General features: G+C 59.1%; 1 protein-coding gene across 1 annotated transcript in view; it reads left to right on the forward strand.

Annotated features, from left to right (window-relative positions):
* Window positions 1-17,839, forward strand: part of CASZ1 (castor zinc finger 1) — a 106,652-nt gene that overhangs the window by 61,832 nt on the left and 26,981 nt on the right. Inside the window, exon 3 of the mRNA XM_049618123.1 lies at window positions 418-456. Coding sequence (XP_049474080.1) covers window positions 441-456 — 16 coding nt within the window. The 5' untranslated portion in view covers window positions 418-440. The remainder of the gene's footprint in view (window positions 1-417; window positions 457-17,839) is intronic.

The raw sequence follows: 17,839 nt of genomic DNA on the forward strand, positions 1-17,839 counted from the left end.
GGGGTATTAAACTAAAAGAGAAACTATTTAACCCGGCGCGGGCGGGGGGCGCGGGCGCGGGCGCGGGCGGGGCCGAGCGCGGGCGGGATCGCCCCTCGGCCTCGAGGGCCGCCCGGGCCCCCCGACCCGGGCCGCGTCTATAAATAGTTTCTCTTTTAGTTTAATAAACTCGAGAGCAGAGCGGAGCCGCTCCGAGTGTGCAATGCCGGAGCGTGAGAGCGAGCGGGGAGGGAGGGAGAAACTTTCGCTCTCCCTCCCGGGCCCCCCTGTCAGTGCTCGCCGGGTCCCCGGGACTGGTCCGGCCCTCGCTGGGGGGTGCGGCGAGCGGAGGGGGGCGGGAGGGGGGCGGCGGGGGGCACCGCGAGAGACTAAACAGATGTTTTTTCTTTCCTCTTGTGTTTTTGGCGTTCCTCGAAGAGTTTGGGACCAAGGAGAGGAGAATGGATCTCGGTACAGGTACCGGCGGTGGGAACCAGGGGAGGCTCTTTCGCTTTTCTTTCGGTTCTTTTACGGAAGTTATTATTTTTAGCCCAATGAGGTAGCAGCTGAGCAGGGGGTGGGGGCCGGCCTGGAGAGGGTCCGGCGCCCGCTGCGCTTCTCGCCCTGGTTTCTGGATTGCGAGGCTTCTGATGATATTATTGTTATTATTTGTTACTTGCTTAGTGACTGTGACTAATTTGATGCTTGTCATTATGAAAGAACCGAGGGGAGAGGGAGCTGGGGGGCACCCAGAGAGAGGATTTAGGGGTTTTCTGTGGGGGTTTTTGTTCTCCGTGTTTTTTGAGTGGCTCCGTGGTGTGTGTGTGTGTGTGTGTGTTTGTGGGTGTTTCTTTTTCACTGCAAAGATCTCTGTGTGTCAGGCTGTGGGGTGTGTGTTTTTATTTTTTTAGTGGGGGGGGTGGTTTAGTTTTTGAAAGCAGCGTCCTGTTGGGAAAGGTGGTTAGTCTGGTTTCGGGGCAACTGTCTCAAGGTAAAGGAATTTAATTTATTTGGGACAAGGCTGTGTCGGATGATCAAGCTGCTTATTATGGCTAATGAGTATTTTTCACCTGAGAATCCGTGGGATGCGGCGGCTGTTATCAGTTCAAAGTGAGGGGCCCAGGACGCTCTCTCATCCCCCCTTTTCGCTCCCCTCCCCCAGGGGGACACCAGACAAACTACTAAATTTGGATTCTGGGTTTTAGAGGGCCTAGTATGGCGCCTTACGCTCGGGTTCCCGATAGCATGATGCTGGCCTGGGGCAGTTTATCCTGATATTTTGGAGCTTTTATCGGTTTTAATCTAAGTTTTTCAATATTTTGCTTCTCTTTTCATCTGGGGTTCCAACCCAAGCCCAGAGTGAGGTTTACCATAAGCTCCTCAGGCTTTCAGTTAGCCAGGTCTGTTGAAACCACATTGTGACCAGGACCCTCAGATCCCAGCCTGACAAAAGCCACTGTCTTCTTTCTAAATGTTTTTGAAAGAACTCAGTAGTAAACAGGTTGAAAATTCGTTGAGGCTGATCTCTGAACCCTTGTGTTTGATTTATAGAAGAATAGGGGGCTGTTAGGCTTGTTATTTGTAATGGGCCCAAGTTCATGGCATTGCCCCTTGGGACCCATGAGCTGACATTTGACCTCCTGAGGTCAAAGGGGAGTGGGCAGAGAGGGCAGGAGGCAGCAGGGGGGTGGGCAGGGCCAGTGACATGGTGACCGACTTCGGGGAAGTGGGTGTGTGTTTGTGGGGAGAGGGTGGCTCAGAGCTTGTGATTGCATCCAGCCAGGTGTGATCTCTGGTAATCAGATGTGGAGGTCCTTGGGACCTCCGGTGCCCAGGAAGGGGGTGACACCCCCTGCTGGGCAAAGTGGTGAAGGTGTCTAAGGCCACTTCTGTCCCCCTGCCCCTCCCTGGCCTCCACCCCCACCTTAATCAGTGCCTCCTTCTCCCAGGCCCCACCCCCTTTCTTCAGAAAGAGGGCCCCCACCCAACCCAGCCCAGAAGCAGACCTTAACAGATGGGCCTCGGTTGGCACCACCCCCTACCTGGGGCATAGGAGCCTCTGCTTGTGGGCGGGCACAGTGGACCCAGGCATTACTCAGCTGGAAGGCGGGCCTTCCTCGTCTTCCTCCTGCTAACCTGGGTGCCAACTGGAGCTGGCGTCCATCCTCCTGCCCTACACCGACCAGTCCCTTCCAGTCTGCTAGGGGCACAGGGCTCCAAAGTGCCTCTGGAGGGTGTCCCCGACTGGAGAGAGAGCCTCCTGGGCCTGTGGGTGGCAGAACCTCTTGTAGCACCTCTCCTGGGCTTTAGGGAGACTCTCTTCTCCCCGCATTCCAGGGACAGCCTCTGGAAACTTGTCCTAGAAGCTAGAAGAGCCACTTAGGTGGACTGGTCCCTCCTGCAGCTGGAGCGAGGCTCTTCGAGCAGGACCCGGGCCTGCCCTCTAGCCACTCAGTGAGGGGAGGTCAGGGTGTCAGAGTTCTGACTGTTTCCTGGAGGAGCAATCTGGTGATATCCCTCCGCCTTTTCTTTGAACTTGGAAGTTTCACTTAATTTCAGAACTTCAGAAGAAAAGCGCTTTTTCCCCTGTTCACAAAAAAAGGGAAGCAGGTGGGAACTCTGAGATCCCCTCTGAGACCATCTCTGGGCTGGCTCCGTGCTGGTCTTCCATCGACATCTGGAATGTTCTCCTGGACACAGCCGTAGCCAGAGGCCTTGTCGCTGGCCAGGGCTCATTGCTGGTGCTGTGAGGGGCTCCTTCTTGGGGAGAGTGGAGGGCGGACCACGGACAGCTTCCACCAAGGGCTTCTCTGGCACAGTACAAGGCACAGGCCCCAAAGAGTCGCTGGCACCAGGGATCCTATAAGCATTGGGTCATGGGTTAGCATCATCTCCAGCCTGGGACAGGTCCAGGTCCTGAAGCACTCTGGCCATAAGTCATTCAGTGATGGGAGAGCCAAGGCTTCTCAGGAGGGGACAGCAGGACCTCAAGATCCTCGGGGACCATGTGGACCCCTGTTTCCCCACCATAGTTCAGCTAAGGGCTGGATCAATCTGGACGTCTTTAGCAATAAAAAATGCCGATGTCGTCCTAATTCACCAGGCCCCGAGATGACAGCAAATTTACATTTTTTAATTAAACTAGCAGCCAGTTTTTATGAGAGGGGGTTGGGTTATGCAAATCAAATGGTTGTGTACGGAAGATTAGGAGAGTTTGGGAATAAATTCCACAAATGCTAATAAAAAAAAAAGGAAAGGGAAAGAGAGGAGGGAGGGAGGAGAGAGAGGAAGAGAGGAGGACATAGTTCCATTAGGCCCTTTTAGAGTGATTTCCCTGGGGGAGGGAGCCGGGCAGGGGAGGGGCGGGGGAGGGAGCTTTCAGACACAGGTAAATCCATCCTGCAGTTGGGAAACTCCCCAGGATTAGGCCCCACTAGGCCGATTGCTAGGCCCCAACAAGACTGGAGGCAGAGGCAAAATGGCTGTGAAGCAGCAGCCGAGCTTTGAGAAGGACCTTGCCCTTGTCCCCCCCCCCCCCCATCTGGTTGTCACTGCCCCGCTTTCCTCAGGGGGAGCATGAGAAGAAGAGGAGGGGCCGTCCAGGGCTAGAGCTGTCCGTCAAGATCCAGGCTGGGCTCTCCCAGGTGGAGGGCCAGATAGGCAAGAGAGCGAGTTCAAGGGGATGGCCACGGACTGCACAGAGGGCCGGAGAGGGCTGGCACTGTCCACTTGGCACCGTGGCTGCAGCCGTGTTGTCGCCGTGAGTCAGTGGGAGGAATCGGGGTTGCTTGCTGAGCCAGACCTGCTTCTTTTTCCCTGGGATTAGGTCTGCCGGAACTCCAGGCCGGGGCACCCTGGTATTGTGTACCGCCCCCCCCCCCCACACACACACACGTGCGACCCACCCACCACCGTTGCATCCTGGCCCTGGCCCTCAGCCGTGGAGGAAGCCCAAGCAGGTTGCCCTCGATTTTCCTTCCTCAAGCCTTTACTTGGCCAGATACACCCACTCGACCAGTCTAAGCTGGGGCCAGTCCCTGCAGTCAGGTTGGGCACCGGTTTTGCCAGTCTGCTGCAGGGGGTGGGTACTCCGGTGCCATCTTGGCAGGAAGGAGCCGTCAGAGCCAAGGACAGAATGGGCTGTCTGGGAAGTAGCGAGTTTCCTGGTACCATTCAAACAGAGGCTGGCTGTGACGTTTGCAGGGACTTGAGCATCAGATGACCTTTAAGTCTCTGGCTTTCCAACTCCCAACTTGATTTTACCGGGGAGGTTCGGTCTTGGGGGGCAGGGTTGAATGGACGAGGCGAGAAGCACATCATTTGGGCCTTGTCTTTGGAAGCAGGCGTTTGAGAACTCTGGACCTCTGGACAGCCTCTGGACCATGAAGTGGCCCTTGACCCAGCCCTGGTCCGAGCTATCAGACATCAGAGCAGATCTCAGGATGAAAGTCCTGGCGTAGCCGTTCTCCTGTAACAGGAGGCAGAGGCAGCAAGGGCCGATCTGGAAGGATCCCTGGAGGGGACTCACCCCAGGCCCTTTTTTCCTGGAGGGACCAGCCAGGAGAACCCATTAACTCTTCTCCCCAAGAAGGGCACCAGGGTCAGTTAGTCAGACCTCCGTTCGGCCTCCCCATTGCCCTGACGTTCCCCCATCCCCCACGGCCAGGGAATCTGGCTGAGTCGCAGCTTGGGTTTTTATGATGGAAAAATAAAATAAATGGAGGCACCTTTGGAGGGCTGAGCCACGCAGCAGCATCCCCTCATTAAAGCTGCTGCCCCTGGCTCAAGTCCCTGGGCTGGGGATTGGGTGCGGCCCAGGAAGCCTCTGGGCGCCCACTCCTCTGCCGGGACCCCGCCGGGTCAGTGGTGCGCCTGCCTGGCCCGCTGCCATCAGCCTCCTCTGGCCGGCCCACCGTTCTCAGAGGGACCAGGTCATTTCTCCACCCCCGGGCCCCAAGGCGTGTCCTTTACCACTGCCCTTTCTGAGCTGGTTTTTAAACCTTGACCACCCTGGCTGCTGCCACATCTCCTTGTCTCTCTCCTCCTCCTTTTCCTTGTCTTCGTCTTCATCTTTGGGGGCTGGGGAGTGGAAGTTGCTCTGTAGTCATTCCAGCCTTTGGGTCCCCAAGGCAAGCAGTAGCTGTTCCAGGGTAGCTGGGCCAGGATAAGGCAGGGGGAAGAAGGAGCAGGGGAGCAGAAGAAGGGCTGGTGGTCCCAGGGTGCAGAGGAAGGCCTCCTTCACTGGGACTCATGGTGACAGGTGGCAGCTTGGTGGTCCAGCACTCACCTCTCTGGCTGCCTGACCACAGCATAGCATCCTCACACCCCACATTCATCAGGACGTAGTCTGGAAAGAGACCCCACGTGGGTGATGAGGTCGGAGATTCGGTAAGCGTTTGGGAGAGTGCCCGCTATAGTTGCTGCACAATTGAAGGCCGCCTGGTCCCTCCCTGGTTTCCAGGACCTGCCTGCTGGAGGGGGACAGGTGTGTTCATCTGTCACACGGGGCAAAGGAGCACAGAGTGGAGAGCGCAGGGAGCTCTGTGAAAGGGTGGCCTTCGAACTTGACAAAGGATGGGAGGTATTGGGACAGATGCAGATGGATGTTCCCTGCACCCCCCACACCTTCTAGGCTTCCACACGGCCTTTTTCTGTCTTGCCTTGTACTCCTCACCACCGCCCCCGACAGAACTCCTGCTTCCATTGTGCAGCCACAGCCTTCTGCCCTTTCCGTCCAGGCCACCCAGCTCCCTAAAGCAGGCCCTCCTGCCTCCCTTGCCCCCTCCTCCTTGCAGGCCTCATACCCACTTGGTCCTAGAAAGAGATAAGAACCAAGAGGCTGGCGGGAGGCCTGCGTGTCCGTGGATCTGGTCACGCCCTTGGCAGTAGTGTGTCCAGGTGGTGCTCAGACTTCTGTACCCTGGTCCCCAGGAGGTCAAGGCCAGGAACCCACTTTCTTCTGCTACTCCTGCTCCTAATGGCAACCATTAGAGTTAGCTCTGTGTTGACGTCTCCCAGCGCTTGGTACAGGGCTGGTCTCGCGCCTTCCCCCCGTTAGGGCTGGTGGAATTGATTGATTGATGTGCCTCTTCGCCAAGTGCCTCCCGGCTTAGTGGGGGCAGCAGGAGGCAGGCAGGAAACGTTGGCCGATTCCCTTGGGAACCTGCGTTTTAGTTCCTTGAGAGCTTTCTACGGCCTGGTTTACAGGAAGGAGTGGGGCTGGGATTAGGAGGTGACATAAAGGGGGCACAGGATAAAGATGGGCATTGCGTGGCTAGATGGGGGCCTGCCATTAGCTACTAGCTGACCTTGGCTTGGGCCCGGGAGGATCTCGGCACACGCAGCCTGCTACCCTGTGGGAGATAAGAGGGCAGTAGCCAGTGGGTGGTCTGGGACTCTCCTGTGCTTCCTCCCCTGCCCTTCTCCATCTGCCCCCAAGCAGACATCATGGCAGCATGTCTGTCCTCTGAGTCCTGTTCCCAGTCCCGGGACCCCTGCAACGAGGTGGACCCAGTGCCAGAAAGAGACCTGGGACTTCTGCCCCCCGTCATGGCGTTTGGGCTCCTCCTGAGCCGGCTGTGGTTCTTAGAGCTTCCCACAGACTGCCTCTGGGTTCCCCCTGGCTTCTGGCCTCACAGTCTCGGCCGGTGCTGGTGCCGTAGGCTCTGGGCCGCTGAGACTCTTCTGAAAGCCAAGAGGACCCTCCCTGTCGCCTTCTGGCCTCAGGCCAGGGCACTGCCTGCAGGAGCAGGGTGGAGGAGGGGGATGGACACATTTTTTTGTCTTCAAAGACCAGGGGTTCCCAAAGGAAACCTTCTGGACTTGAGCTTTGGCCTGCATTGGCCTTTTCTTCTAGGGCTTTCTCCATGAACTCGGGACCCCTGGGAGGGAACATGCCGAGGAGATGCAGTATGTGGGGGCTCCACCACGTCACCGTCAACCAGAAGTACATCTTCTCCCTGGCTCAGATTGTCCCCTCGCTGTAGACCAGGGCCTGCCTCCCTGCCACCCCCTTAGGCCAGGAGCTCCAGGCCGCAGCAAGCCAGGTGGGCTGCCTTGGGGAGGGACTGGCCAGGTGCCACACCACCCAGCAGGGGGCGCCCCGGCGTATCTGCCCCAGTTCTAGGGATAGAGCTTCCCCATCCTCGTCCAAGGGTCTGGTCCAAGCCTTCTGGCCCGGGAGGGGCGGGGGGGGGGCTTCCCCTCCCCCCACCCCCAGAGGTTCCTCGGCGGAGTTTGTTTTGCCAGGGTGACCTGTTTAATCATCTCATTTTCTGGTGGCCGTTTATTCCTCGTTTCCACGGTTACGGCCCCATTAAGGGGAGAAGCAATAAGGCAGCGAGTCAAACAGGTAATAAAAACATTAAAGCCCATGTGCACTGAGGGAGGGCGGGTGGGTGGGAAGGGGGCTCAGTGAGGTGAGACGGCCGGGGAGAAGCAGAGGTAAGAGGCCGCCGGCCTTGTCCTCCAGAGGCCACCAAGCGGGCTCCTGGCCGGAGGGAGCAGAGCACCGCTCCGCGTGCCCCTGCTCCTGGGCCGCACCCTTTGGGGGCCAAGACCCAGTACTAGCTTCGAACCATCCCCAGCCCTCGGTGCCCTGGCAACAGGCTGTATGTTGGGAAGTAAAACAGGAAGGAGAGCCGTGAGAGTTGACAAAAGCCTCCCCCAGGACTCTTCCCGGCTGGTCATGCCGTCTGGTCCGGTCGCAGGCCTCACCTCACTCACCCTCATGTGGTGGGGGCGGGGGATGATTTCTGACATTGTTTTGAGCTCTAGAACTTTTTTTCTGCCAACTTTATCAGAAAGCATATTTGTGGTGAGTGCCGCTAACAGGGCCGGTCTGGTGAGTAAATACTCCTGGCGTGGACAGCCCTGTGACCTTGAGAAGGAAGCGCACAGCAGGGGGGCCAAGGGCGAGTAGGGAAAGGAGACCGGGTAGCCCCTGGGCTGTTGGTGGGACCTCCTAGGAAGGGCCGAGGGGGCCGGAGGGTTTGGGTCTGTGCCTGGCGGGCTCTTCCCGGCAGCGTGGTCTGTCTCAAGCTAGAGTGACACTTGGCTCGGGCTGGGGCGTGCGGCTTTCCTGCTGGGGTCTGGGCCACGAGCCCTCGGTGTTGCACTCACAGAGGAGTTTCCGCCAGGTTCTCCCGTGGGCTCCGTAGAGACGCTGCCCTCCCTTCCCTTCGGAGATGGAAGCGGAAAGGAAAGTCAGCCTCTTGCCAACCCCGTCTGAGCCCAGGGGCACGTGCCTCCTTCCCTAGGGTCCTCCTGAGTGTCCGCAGCCCCTCGGCGTGGCCCTCAAGATGGGCAAGCGAGCGACGGTCAGTGGGGTTGACCGAGAGGGGAGAGGGAGAGACTGAGTCTCCCTCGGCCAGGCAGAGCAGGGCTCTGGCAGGAGTTGGCGGTACTAAGCAAGCGTGAGCCAGCCTCTGCTGCCCAGGAGCCTCGGGTCAGTGGCTCAGAGAGAAGAGCAGAGGTCCGTTTTGGGGCACCTCTGGGTGAGGAGCCCCTACTTCCTGCCCCCCTCCCCTTCCTGCTGCCAGTGCTCTGATCCTTTGCAAACCCACCAAGGTCTGTGTCTCCAATTATTAAATTTCAAAGTTGATTTCTGACTAGAGAGGGAGAGAGAGAGGAAGGTCTGGGAAATGGGGGAAACCCTCTGGCTGGGAAGCGTGTCTTGGGAACGGACCTAGATGAGTTAATATTCCGATCAAACAATTAAAAATAGAAAATGCTCCCGCGGCACCAGCTGCTGGGGCTTTTCAGCAACTGTCACCAGTAGGTTCACGGGGCAGGTGGTGCTGGAAAGGCGTTTTTCCACCGACGGCAAATATCCGAGATTACGGCGTGCCCCCCACTTCCCTCCCAGGACCCAGGACAGGTGTCTACGGGCTCCCGGCTCCCCCTGAACTCCCCGCAGGGGCCTGGAGCCAGGGGTCTGTGCAGCTTCAGGGCGGCCCTTCTCCGCTCCAGGGCCCGGCCACAGCGGTGAAGTCATCGCCAGATGCCTTGTTAATTGCTTTAAGAATCTAACTTAAAATAAGATGAAAACTTATATTCCTGGGTGAGGAGTAATTTCCCATCGAATAGTAAATTAATGGAAGGGTTATACCAGGGGGCCTGGCCGGGAGGCCATGCTCATCTGATAAATCCAGGTGGCTTGGGCAAAACAGGTCTAGACCAGTGGCTCCCCTAAGCCTCAGGCCAGGCCCCGCTCCCTGGCTCCTCGGGGGCTCCACTGTGGCCTGCTGAGTTGAGAGGACGTGTTCCATGTGTGCTCAAGGTCCCTGTCAGAGACGGGGACCAGCTTTTCAAGACCCCCCAGGTAGGAGAGGCTCAAGCATGAGATGCCCCCAGGCATGAGAAGGTCCTGGATGGCCTGGCCGCCCAGGAGGTAGAGCACGTCTCTTGACGCCCAAGGAAACAGTTTCAGAAGCACTTTCCATCGGTCACACCGTGTAGTCACCAGCATGGTGACCAGCTGCCCCAGTCCGCCCAGGACTGGAGAGATCCACGTCCTGTGAACGCCTCAGTTCTGGAGGCAGGTGGATGGACTGATTGACATGGCCCCTCCCTTGGGGTCCGGGAGAGCCCACACACCTCGTGAACTAGAATAGTCTCTGTCCAGGATGGGTGACTGACAGCTGGCTTCACCTCAAACGCCCAGCTCCGTGGGCTGCTGCGTTCAGCTGGGTGCGCGGAACCCGGCTGGGCGTGACGCACCCCTCCCCAGGCACGGCGGGGAAACCACTGCCGGACAGAGGAAAGGACTTGAGCCTGTGCACCCCCCTCCACGCCCCACCCCTTCAGCACTGAGCCCTTGCTCCCATGGTGAGGATGCGGCTCAACGGGCAGCATGATCAGAGCACCCGTGAGTTTATCGAGTACCTTCCTTCTGAGACATTCAGAGCACGCCACATTTAGGGTCCCATTTCTCCTGTCGGTTCCCTGGGAGGAACACAGGGAGTTGCCCTGTTTAACAGGCGGGGAGACAGGAGGCCCAGAGACGCTGACGGGTGTGTTCCCATACGCAAGGAGCAGGACTGCCTCCCACGGAGAAGAGGGACTCTCTGGAGAACCATTCCAATGGCAGCCCAGTCCTGGATGTTTACTGTGCTGCCTGACCCCACAGCCCCAGACGTCTCCGGGCCCCACCTGTATCCCACCTGTAACACGTGGACACATCCCGGGGCCTTCCCTGCAAAATAAAATGCGCTCATTATTACAGTTGTAATTTGAGCTTTTTGGAGGAAGCCTCCCCAGGAGGCATTCATTCTTGCCCATCTCCTAAGAAAGGGGTCTTCCCATCTGTTTGCAGGGATGGGTTGAAGGGCACTTGGAAAACATTCTGATTTGTCTCTTTGGTGAAATGGAAATGAGCAGACTGGACACAGGGCCCTTCAGGAAGAGAGTCGAAATGAATGGGCATTCTCCTAGGAGACAGGTTGGCAGATGTGCGACTGTCGGACGTGTTTCTGTGTAAGCATAGTCTTTGCTGGAGGGGAAGATCGGGCCGTGGCCCCTGGTTCACCGGGAGACCCTTGCAGCTCGGCCTGGGGATGTATGTCGCCATTGGCCCTCATTGCTTCGAGAAGTAATGGGGCCTCCTTGGAAACTATACAGGATAAACTTGCTGCTTTACAGACAGCTGTGCCTGCGTGGGGTTTGAGCCTGGGGACCGTACTGAGTGCGGCAGGTGTAATCCTAGAGAGGACCCAGCCAGCTCCTTTCTTGGCGTTGACCACGCTGCTTTGAGAGGTAGGGAGCCGTCAGGTGTTCTTGGGAGGACTGGGGCCACTCGAGTGGCCTCCTTCCACCCTCCCACCATACACCTACCCCCACCCCAGAGGAAGGAATTATGGGGCAGTAGGACTGAGAATTCCTAGTCTAAACAACTCAGGAAAGCATGCTCCGAGAGTGAGCCAAGCCGGGACCGCAGATGGTGTGATCCTGGGTTGTAACTACAAGGACAGTGGCTGTGAATGTTCCATGTTATGTGGCAGTTGCTGTTCAAGCAGACAGACTGGTAAACTCTAGACTGCAGGGATCTGAGCAGGCTTGCCTCTGTTCATCTTCTCTCACCCCCAGGGTAGGGGAGCGAGGGTGGTTTAGACAGAGCAGACAGACAGACAGACAGCCCTAGAAAGGCAGGTGGAAGGAGCAGGAGATAAGTAGGCAGCTGGGAGCGCCCTGGCCCCGGCCAGAGGGCATGGCCCCTTGCTTGGACCCCATGAGCCCCTTTCCCTGGCCTGCCTGATAGGAAGGGTCATTTGGGGGCTCCTGGGAGGCGAATGGGGCTCTTCCCTGGAGGCCCCAAGGCAGGGCCAAGAGCCCGGAGAAGGAGACGGGGATGTCTTCTGTTTCTGGGTCCCTTGGGGGCCCAGGGGCAGATTGAGACAGGCTCCTTGCAGGGAAGGTGTTAACAAACAGCAGGTGATTAAACATGACAAGCGGTGACATTTCTGTGCAGGGTTCTCAGAGTCCCGGCAATGCCAAGAATGAAGCTATAAACCCTGACATTTTGTGTTATGCACTGAGAGGTTTTTAATAGACCTCTCTCCCTCTTCCCCAGTCAACTTCTCCTTCCCTCTTCCCACCCCCCCCCCCCCTGTTGCAGCCACTGCCCCCACGGACACCTCCTGCCTGCCCGGTGCAGCCTGGCCCTGGGAGCCTTGCTGGGCCCTCGGTTTCCTGCATCTCTGCAGGCCTGACCTCTCCCTCCCTCGAGGACCTCAGCAGGGCCAGGTCTCCCAGATCCCCCGCTGCCCTCCACAGCCTCTCCCTTCGCTTTGATCTCTCCCCCCCTCAGCCTTCACTCCCTTCTCCTTTTTTTGGGCCCTGATCTCACAGCCTCACCCTCTGCTGCGGCTGTCCCAGTTGTTTGCAATGGCAGGTGGCTGTCCCTGTGCCCTCTTTGTGTTAATAACGTTTTCAGACAGACTTGATAGGGGGTGTAGGGAGGTGGTAGGGCTTGGGATGGGATTTTTCCCCCCCCATCTTTTTTCAATTTCCTTTTCTCCTTTTTGGGACAGAGACAGGAGGTGGAGGGAGAGAAGTGCACCACAATACAAACAGTTGCTGGGTTTATTCTGAAAGGGCCTGGCCAGCAACAGTTGTTCCTCTCCCAGAGAAATGTTGGGACAACTGGGGCCTCTTTTGTTCTCGAGGCAGAGCCCTGCGAAGGGCATTTGGAGGTGAGCCTGAGGCTCAAGAGGGTCAGAGACCCAAGAGCTCCTGCCTCAGTCCCACCCAAGGGAGGAGAGGCTCCTAGAGCTCCACAGGGCTGGCTTGGTACAAAAGTCCAAGGCCACCCCCCCCCCCGCCCCTCGCCCCGATCCCAGCTCTTCCCCTGATGAACTTGAGAAGCACTTAGTTTTCTGTATCCATTCAGTAAATATTTATTTGGGTCAGGCGCTCTGCTAAAACAGTAGTCCCATCCTACGGGTCCTGCAGTCTAGGGAGACAGAAGGGTAATTAAACAAGTTATTACAGAAGTGCTACCGCATGGAGCAGGACGTCATGAGAGGACGAGGAAGGGACCCTACAGAGCGTGGTGATCTCGGAGGGCTTCCAGGAGGAATGAAATTTCTCCTGGGACCTCCGAAGGATGCGTGGGTCAGGGTGGGGCAGCCGGGCCCTGGGTCGAAGGAGGTGGGTGCTTCCCTGTCGCACAGGCGCTGGCCGGCAGGTTGATGGGGAGCTGTGCCGGCCCCAGGGCTGTACTCCTTCGAGCCCTGGGTAACTGGCCCAGAACTCACTCTTCCAGCCTCCCTTCTACCAGTTCCACCCGTCTGTGCCAGGCCTGGTGCTTGGGGCAGAGCAGGAACCCAGCTCAGCCCTGTCCCTGTGGGAGGGAGAGCAGCCAGGAAGTCAGCAGGTGCCACTGAGGACAGGCCTCTCTGATCATTCCTGCCTCCTAGGCACCTCTGCTGATGACTCACTGACGAGGGGGCAGGAGGGAAGAGGCAGACCTGTGTGGCAGGCAGCCCTGCAGTCGGAGTCAGAGCCCCGGGGAGCCCAGCTGGGACGGTGGCATGTCTGTGTGTCTGCTTACTACCCCTCTTTACCTCCTGCACCTGCTGGCCTCCCAGGCACAGCCGGGGCCTGGGCTCCAGGAAGCCCTCCTGGAGCTCACAGCTGGCCTCCCTCCTGTGCCTCCAGGGGTGTGTGGAAGGCCCCAGTGCTGCTGTGCCTTCCCCATCAGACTCGGAGCCCTCTGACACCCGAAACCATCCTCCCTGAGTCCCTGACCCTGGGAAATACACACCTATAGGTGCCTGGGATATATTTGAGAAACTCACCTGGACCCCGGAAGAAGAGGACGTGGGCTGACCCTTAGCGCAAGACCAGTGAGGAGCCCGTAGACAGACCAGTGGGCCCCTGGCGTCCCAGAGGCCAGGCTCGGGAGGTCCAGGTTCGGCTGCCCCACCTGACCACAGTGGCCTCACACCCTGGAGTCGTGCAGCCACAGCAGCCGCACAGCCCTAAGCTGCCTACGAGAGCCTCAGCAGGCCTTCAGAGCTCTTCCTTCCCCACCTGGCTCTGCCTTTGCCCAGAAGTCAGACCCGGGACATCCCGCCTCCATACCCGTTCCCTGAGGAAGACCAGCTTAGCTTCCTGCCCCATTAAAGGGTCCAGGGCAGATTTCAGCCATAACTCCCCTTCCCCACCCGTCCTGATCCTGCCTTTCTGCCAGATTCGCCCTGGGTCCCTTAATGGTACCCTATATCATCCACTCGTCAGAGTCCAGCCAAGACCCCAGGAAGGACCCGGAGGCTCAGCCATCCTGGGCCCTTGGCAGCTGAGAGGGAGGAAGCAGGCAGAAATAAATGGGAGGACAGGGGAGTCCCAGAGTCAGGACTTGGCCCCCTGCCCCTGTAGATCCGGAGCCAGGTTTTACCGTAATCCCTACATCCTGTTGCAGATCCTTAATCAGCTGGAGCCCAGGTCGGGCTGGACCCCGTGGTGTCACTCAGGGCTGTAGCCGGGAAAACCTGAAGTGGAGCTTCCGGAGTTGGGGCTGGGGGCCGTGAGGAGGAGGCAGGTGGAAGGGAGGAGGAGAGCGCCGGTGCAGGCACAGGATGTGGACAGAGCCCAGACCCGCCACCCACCCTCGCCCTGCTGGGGGTGGAGGAGCAGCTGTTGCGGGCTGGGGACCGGGGACGAGAGAGGGCCAGGAGGGGCCCGTGCGGAGGCCCCCTGGAGAACACCAGAGTCTGTGGGGGCTGCTGCACTGCCTCTTAGCACCACTGAGACAGCTGGCCCTCGAGTGGCTCCGACCGGGAGCAAGGACCCCGGCCCGGAAACGGCGGACAGGGGACGCTGGGTGACGTCGGTTCCAGGGGTCTACACTGACCAGGGCCTGCGTGCGAGCCTGGAAGAGCTCCTGCCCTGCCAGGAGCTCTGCTTTCTGGGGAGGCCTGAGGCCGAGGACCCAGAGCCGGCTGCTCTGGGCTTGGGCAGCCAGGAGACTAGGCTCCCCAGGGGAACAGCAGGGGCCCCTTAGCAGGAAAGCAGGGTCCCAGGATCTGCCATTCCTTAAGCCAGGAGCAAGCCCACCCTGGTTGTCCAGCCCAGCTCCACAGGCCCTGCCCGAGTTGGGGGGAAAAGTTGGAAGGTGGGGGGGGGAGTGTACCCTCCGGGACCTCAACTCCATCCCCCCTCCAGGAGCAGCGGTGGAACAGAGTGGGGGTGGGGAGGCACAGGCCAGAGACAGCCACGGAGCGCAGGCCAGGAGTGGGCTGGCTGGCAGCGGGCGGGCAGACGGGCGTCTGTCCTGCCAGGGGCCCAGGCTGGCTACGCAGACAGCCTCTTTTCTGTATGGAAATGAAGAATTTAGGCTAATGGAGCTCAACCATCTCTAATTTTGCGATGGCAGGAGGATTTTGATTGAAAGTAATTAAGCAAGCTAGCTGTAAAATTAATTAAAGCAAAAGGGGGGGATTTTTTATTGGATTGGATAGCGATATAGCGTCTGTCAGGCGGGGGACGGATGGGGGTGACCTGAATCCTCTGCCCTCCCCCCTCCCACTCGGGACGTTTATGTCACTTTAATCTCCTTACAGCGGCTGCTGTGCATTTGTTTGAAATAATCAAGGAAATATGGTCAGAAATTGTCAGCTTTCAGATCTAATTTACCTGACGGCCCCTGCGCGAGCCGGCGCGGCCCAGGGAGCGAGCGTGCGTGAGCGGGCGGGGGAGCCTGAGTGGGCACAGAGGACACCAGGCTCTCCAGCCCCCTCTCCAGCCCCCAACCCCCTCCCGGGGCAAGGGGAGGCCCTTCCCAGGCCTGTGGGCACCTCCCAGGGACAGGCCCCCACCCCACCCACCTGCTGCCTCCCCCTCGAGCTGTAACCAGCTTTGGGTTTAGGGCTATAGGATCAGGGAGGTGATGGTAATTCCTTACTCCAGATGGCTGACAACTGCTAAACCCCTCCACCAGGGCCACAGTTTTAAAAATACTCCTAAATTAGTCCCCTCGTGTCGTTGGCAGCCTTAGCAAGGGGATTGTGGAGATGGGCCGGCTATGGGGTGGGGGTAGGGGTGGCAGTGTCGGCCTTGGCACCTCTCTGCCACCTGCTGCCGTCCCCACCCTCTCTCCTGGAGGTTCCTCTCTCCCAGGCCCGTCCTCTAATCCCTCTGCTTCCCCTTCACAGCACAACTCCTAAGTTCTCTGCAAGAGGAAGGCCCCCTCCCTCCAATACACCTGCTCTCCCCGCCCCCCACCCCCACGCACCCAGGCATGCTCTCCCTCACCTGGTCACCCACCCACATGTTCTGCCCCTTTCCAGTGGGTGAGCCAGGCCACAGAGAGCCAGACTCTACTTTTGCTCCCTTAGAGAGCAGAGAGCCTGAATTCCAGGCCCTGCACCCTGGAGGTGCTGGTTCAGAGCCACTTGGGGTCCTTGCCCAGGTGGGCCGGTGTGGAGTTGAAGTTTTTCCAGCAGGGAACCCTTGTGGTGTTTGGGGCCATTGGGCCCTGGAGCATCCCCCTGGCATGTAGAAAGTTCCCCCCTTTAAAGCACAGATGCGTAGCAGTTTGATCTGCTGGCCATGAGAGGGCCGGGATGGGGAGTTGGGGCTCTGGATTTGTCTGGTCCTGACAAGTTAGTGACCGGGGCTTCTGACCAGCCTCTCAACCTCTTGGGCCCCACTTCCCTTCCAGTTCTAAAGTTCTGTGCAAATCTAGGACAGTCTGTGCTCTGATAGCTCCCACCCTCCTGAGCTCCTTATGCAGCCAGAGCTCCTCACCATGCCCCTGGGGCAGGGGGGAAGGTGGAGGGTTCTAGAAACAGGGAAGATTAGGATGAACAGACTGCTCGTGGTTTGCCCATGTTAGAATGCACCTGTTAAAAGCCCTCTACCTGCCCTCCTTCCGCCAGTCCTTATCCTAACCCAGAGCGTGTCTCCCTTCTCCCGCCCCAGCTTTGGCGCTGGGTGCCTCAGGGGGCCTCCTCCAGCAGCAAGGGGGGTTAAGCCCCTGGCTTCCTTCCAGGCTGGCTCCCGAGCAGAGCAGCTGGGGGGGTGGGTGGGAAGCGTCACCTGCCCCCCCCCCCTTCTTGAGCTCCCTCTGCCTGACCCTCCACTCTGCTGTAGCCATGAGTCACTCATCTTGGGGCAAGGAGGTGGAGCCCCAAAGAACTCTGCCCAGGAAAGAGGGGGAGGAGAGCTGCTGGCTCTTCTCCACGTCTTCAGGGCAAAGTTCTCCGCGCCCAGAGCCCAGGCGGCACTGAGGTCACTTGGGCCCAGCACTCTCCTGGCTGTGCCTGCAGGAACTTGGTGAGAGGCAGGGGCATGGCTAGGCACCACGGGGGCCAGCCAGAGCCAGACTCCCTGCCCTTCATGCCTGCCAGCTGCCCAGGAACCAGATCCCAGGAGACACAGGGCTAGAGGGAGTGTCTGGCCCCGGCCCAGCACCTCACCTCCACGTGTGGCTCGCAGCTGCTCACGTCAGCCCCTGCAGCTGTGATGTGGAGGAACCAGCCTGGGAGCCCGTGCCAGGGACCCAGCGGGGCTGCTCTCCCTGGGCGGGGGGCTGCTTTCTGGGCTTGATGCTGGTCCAGGCTGCGGGGGCAGGCACCCAGGTGGATCCCCAGGCAGGCCTGGGCAGGTTGGTGCACCGCGCGAGGCACAGGGAGGTGGAGAAGGCCGAGAGCAGGCTGAAGAGTGCTCTTACGGTCCTCGTGGTGTCCCCACGTCGGCCTTTTGCTCTGACCTAGTGGGAAGAACGTGCACTGGGGATGCTGTACCCAAAACCACTTTTGGGAATGAATCCTATGTAGTGGCTTCTCCTTGAGGGACAGGCACAGGCAATGGGCAGGCGGGGGCAGCAAGGCTGGCCAAGGGCTTGAGATCGTCAGGTCAGAGAGAGAGAGGGAGCCTCTCTGGAGGGAGCCTGGGACAGCCCAGCCAGGTCCCAGGACAGCCCAGCCAGGGAGTCTGGGAGAGGGAAGAAGCAAGGGCATTTGGGGGCTGGTAAGTCCAAGGCCAGCCTAGCAGTACCTGGTGACCATCACCTGGCTGGTATGCGATAACACACGTGCATTGTGGCTTCCAAGGGTTCCCACCAATGCTTCCTCGTCTGGCCCCCAAGGCTTTAGGAGAAAGCAGAGCATGCTGGCCGCATCCGGGTGGAGGCTCCCCTCTTCCCGGGGCTTCTCCCCTGCTGTCTGCCATCCCCTACAGCTGGGTGTCTGAGCCTCTAGGCGGAGCTTGTACGGGGAGAACCAGAGAGGGTGAAAGATGCCTGGCCTGGCCTTGGACCAGCCCTCCAGGCCCAGATGCCTGAGGCCCTTTGTGAGGGAGGACTCCAACCAGTGGGGGCCCACGCTGACCTAGGTAGCCCCCTGCTTCCTCCCTTCAG

Source organism: Panthera uncia, assembly GCF_023721935.1.
Source record: "Panthera uncia isolate 11264 chromosome C1 unlocalized genomic scaffold, Puncia_PCG_1.0 HiC_scaffold_4, whole genome shotgun sequence".
Lineage (NCBI taxonomy): Eukaryota > Metazoa > Chordata > Mammalia > Carnivora > Felidae > Panthera > Panthera uncia.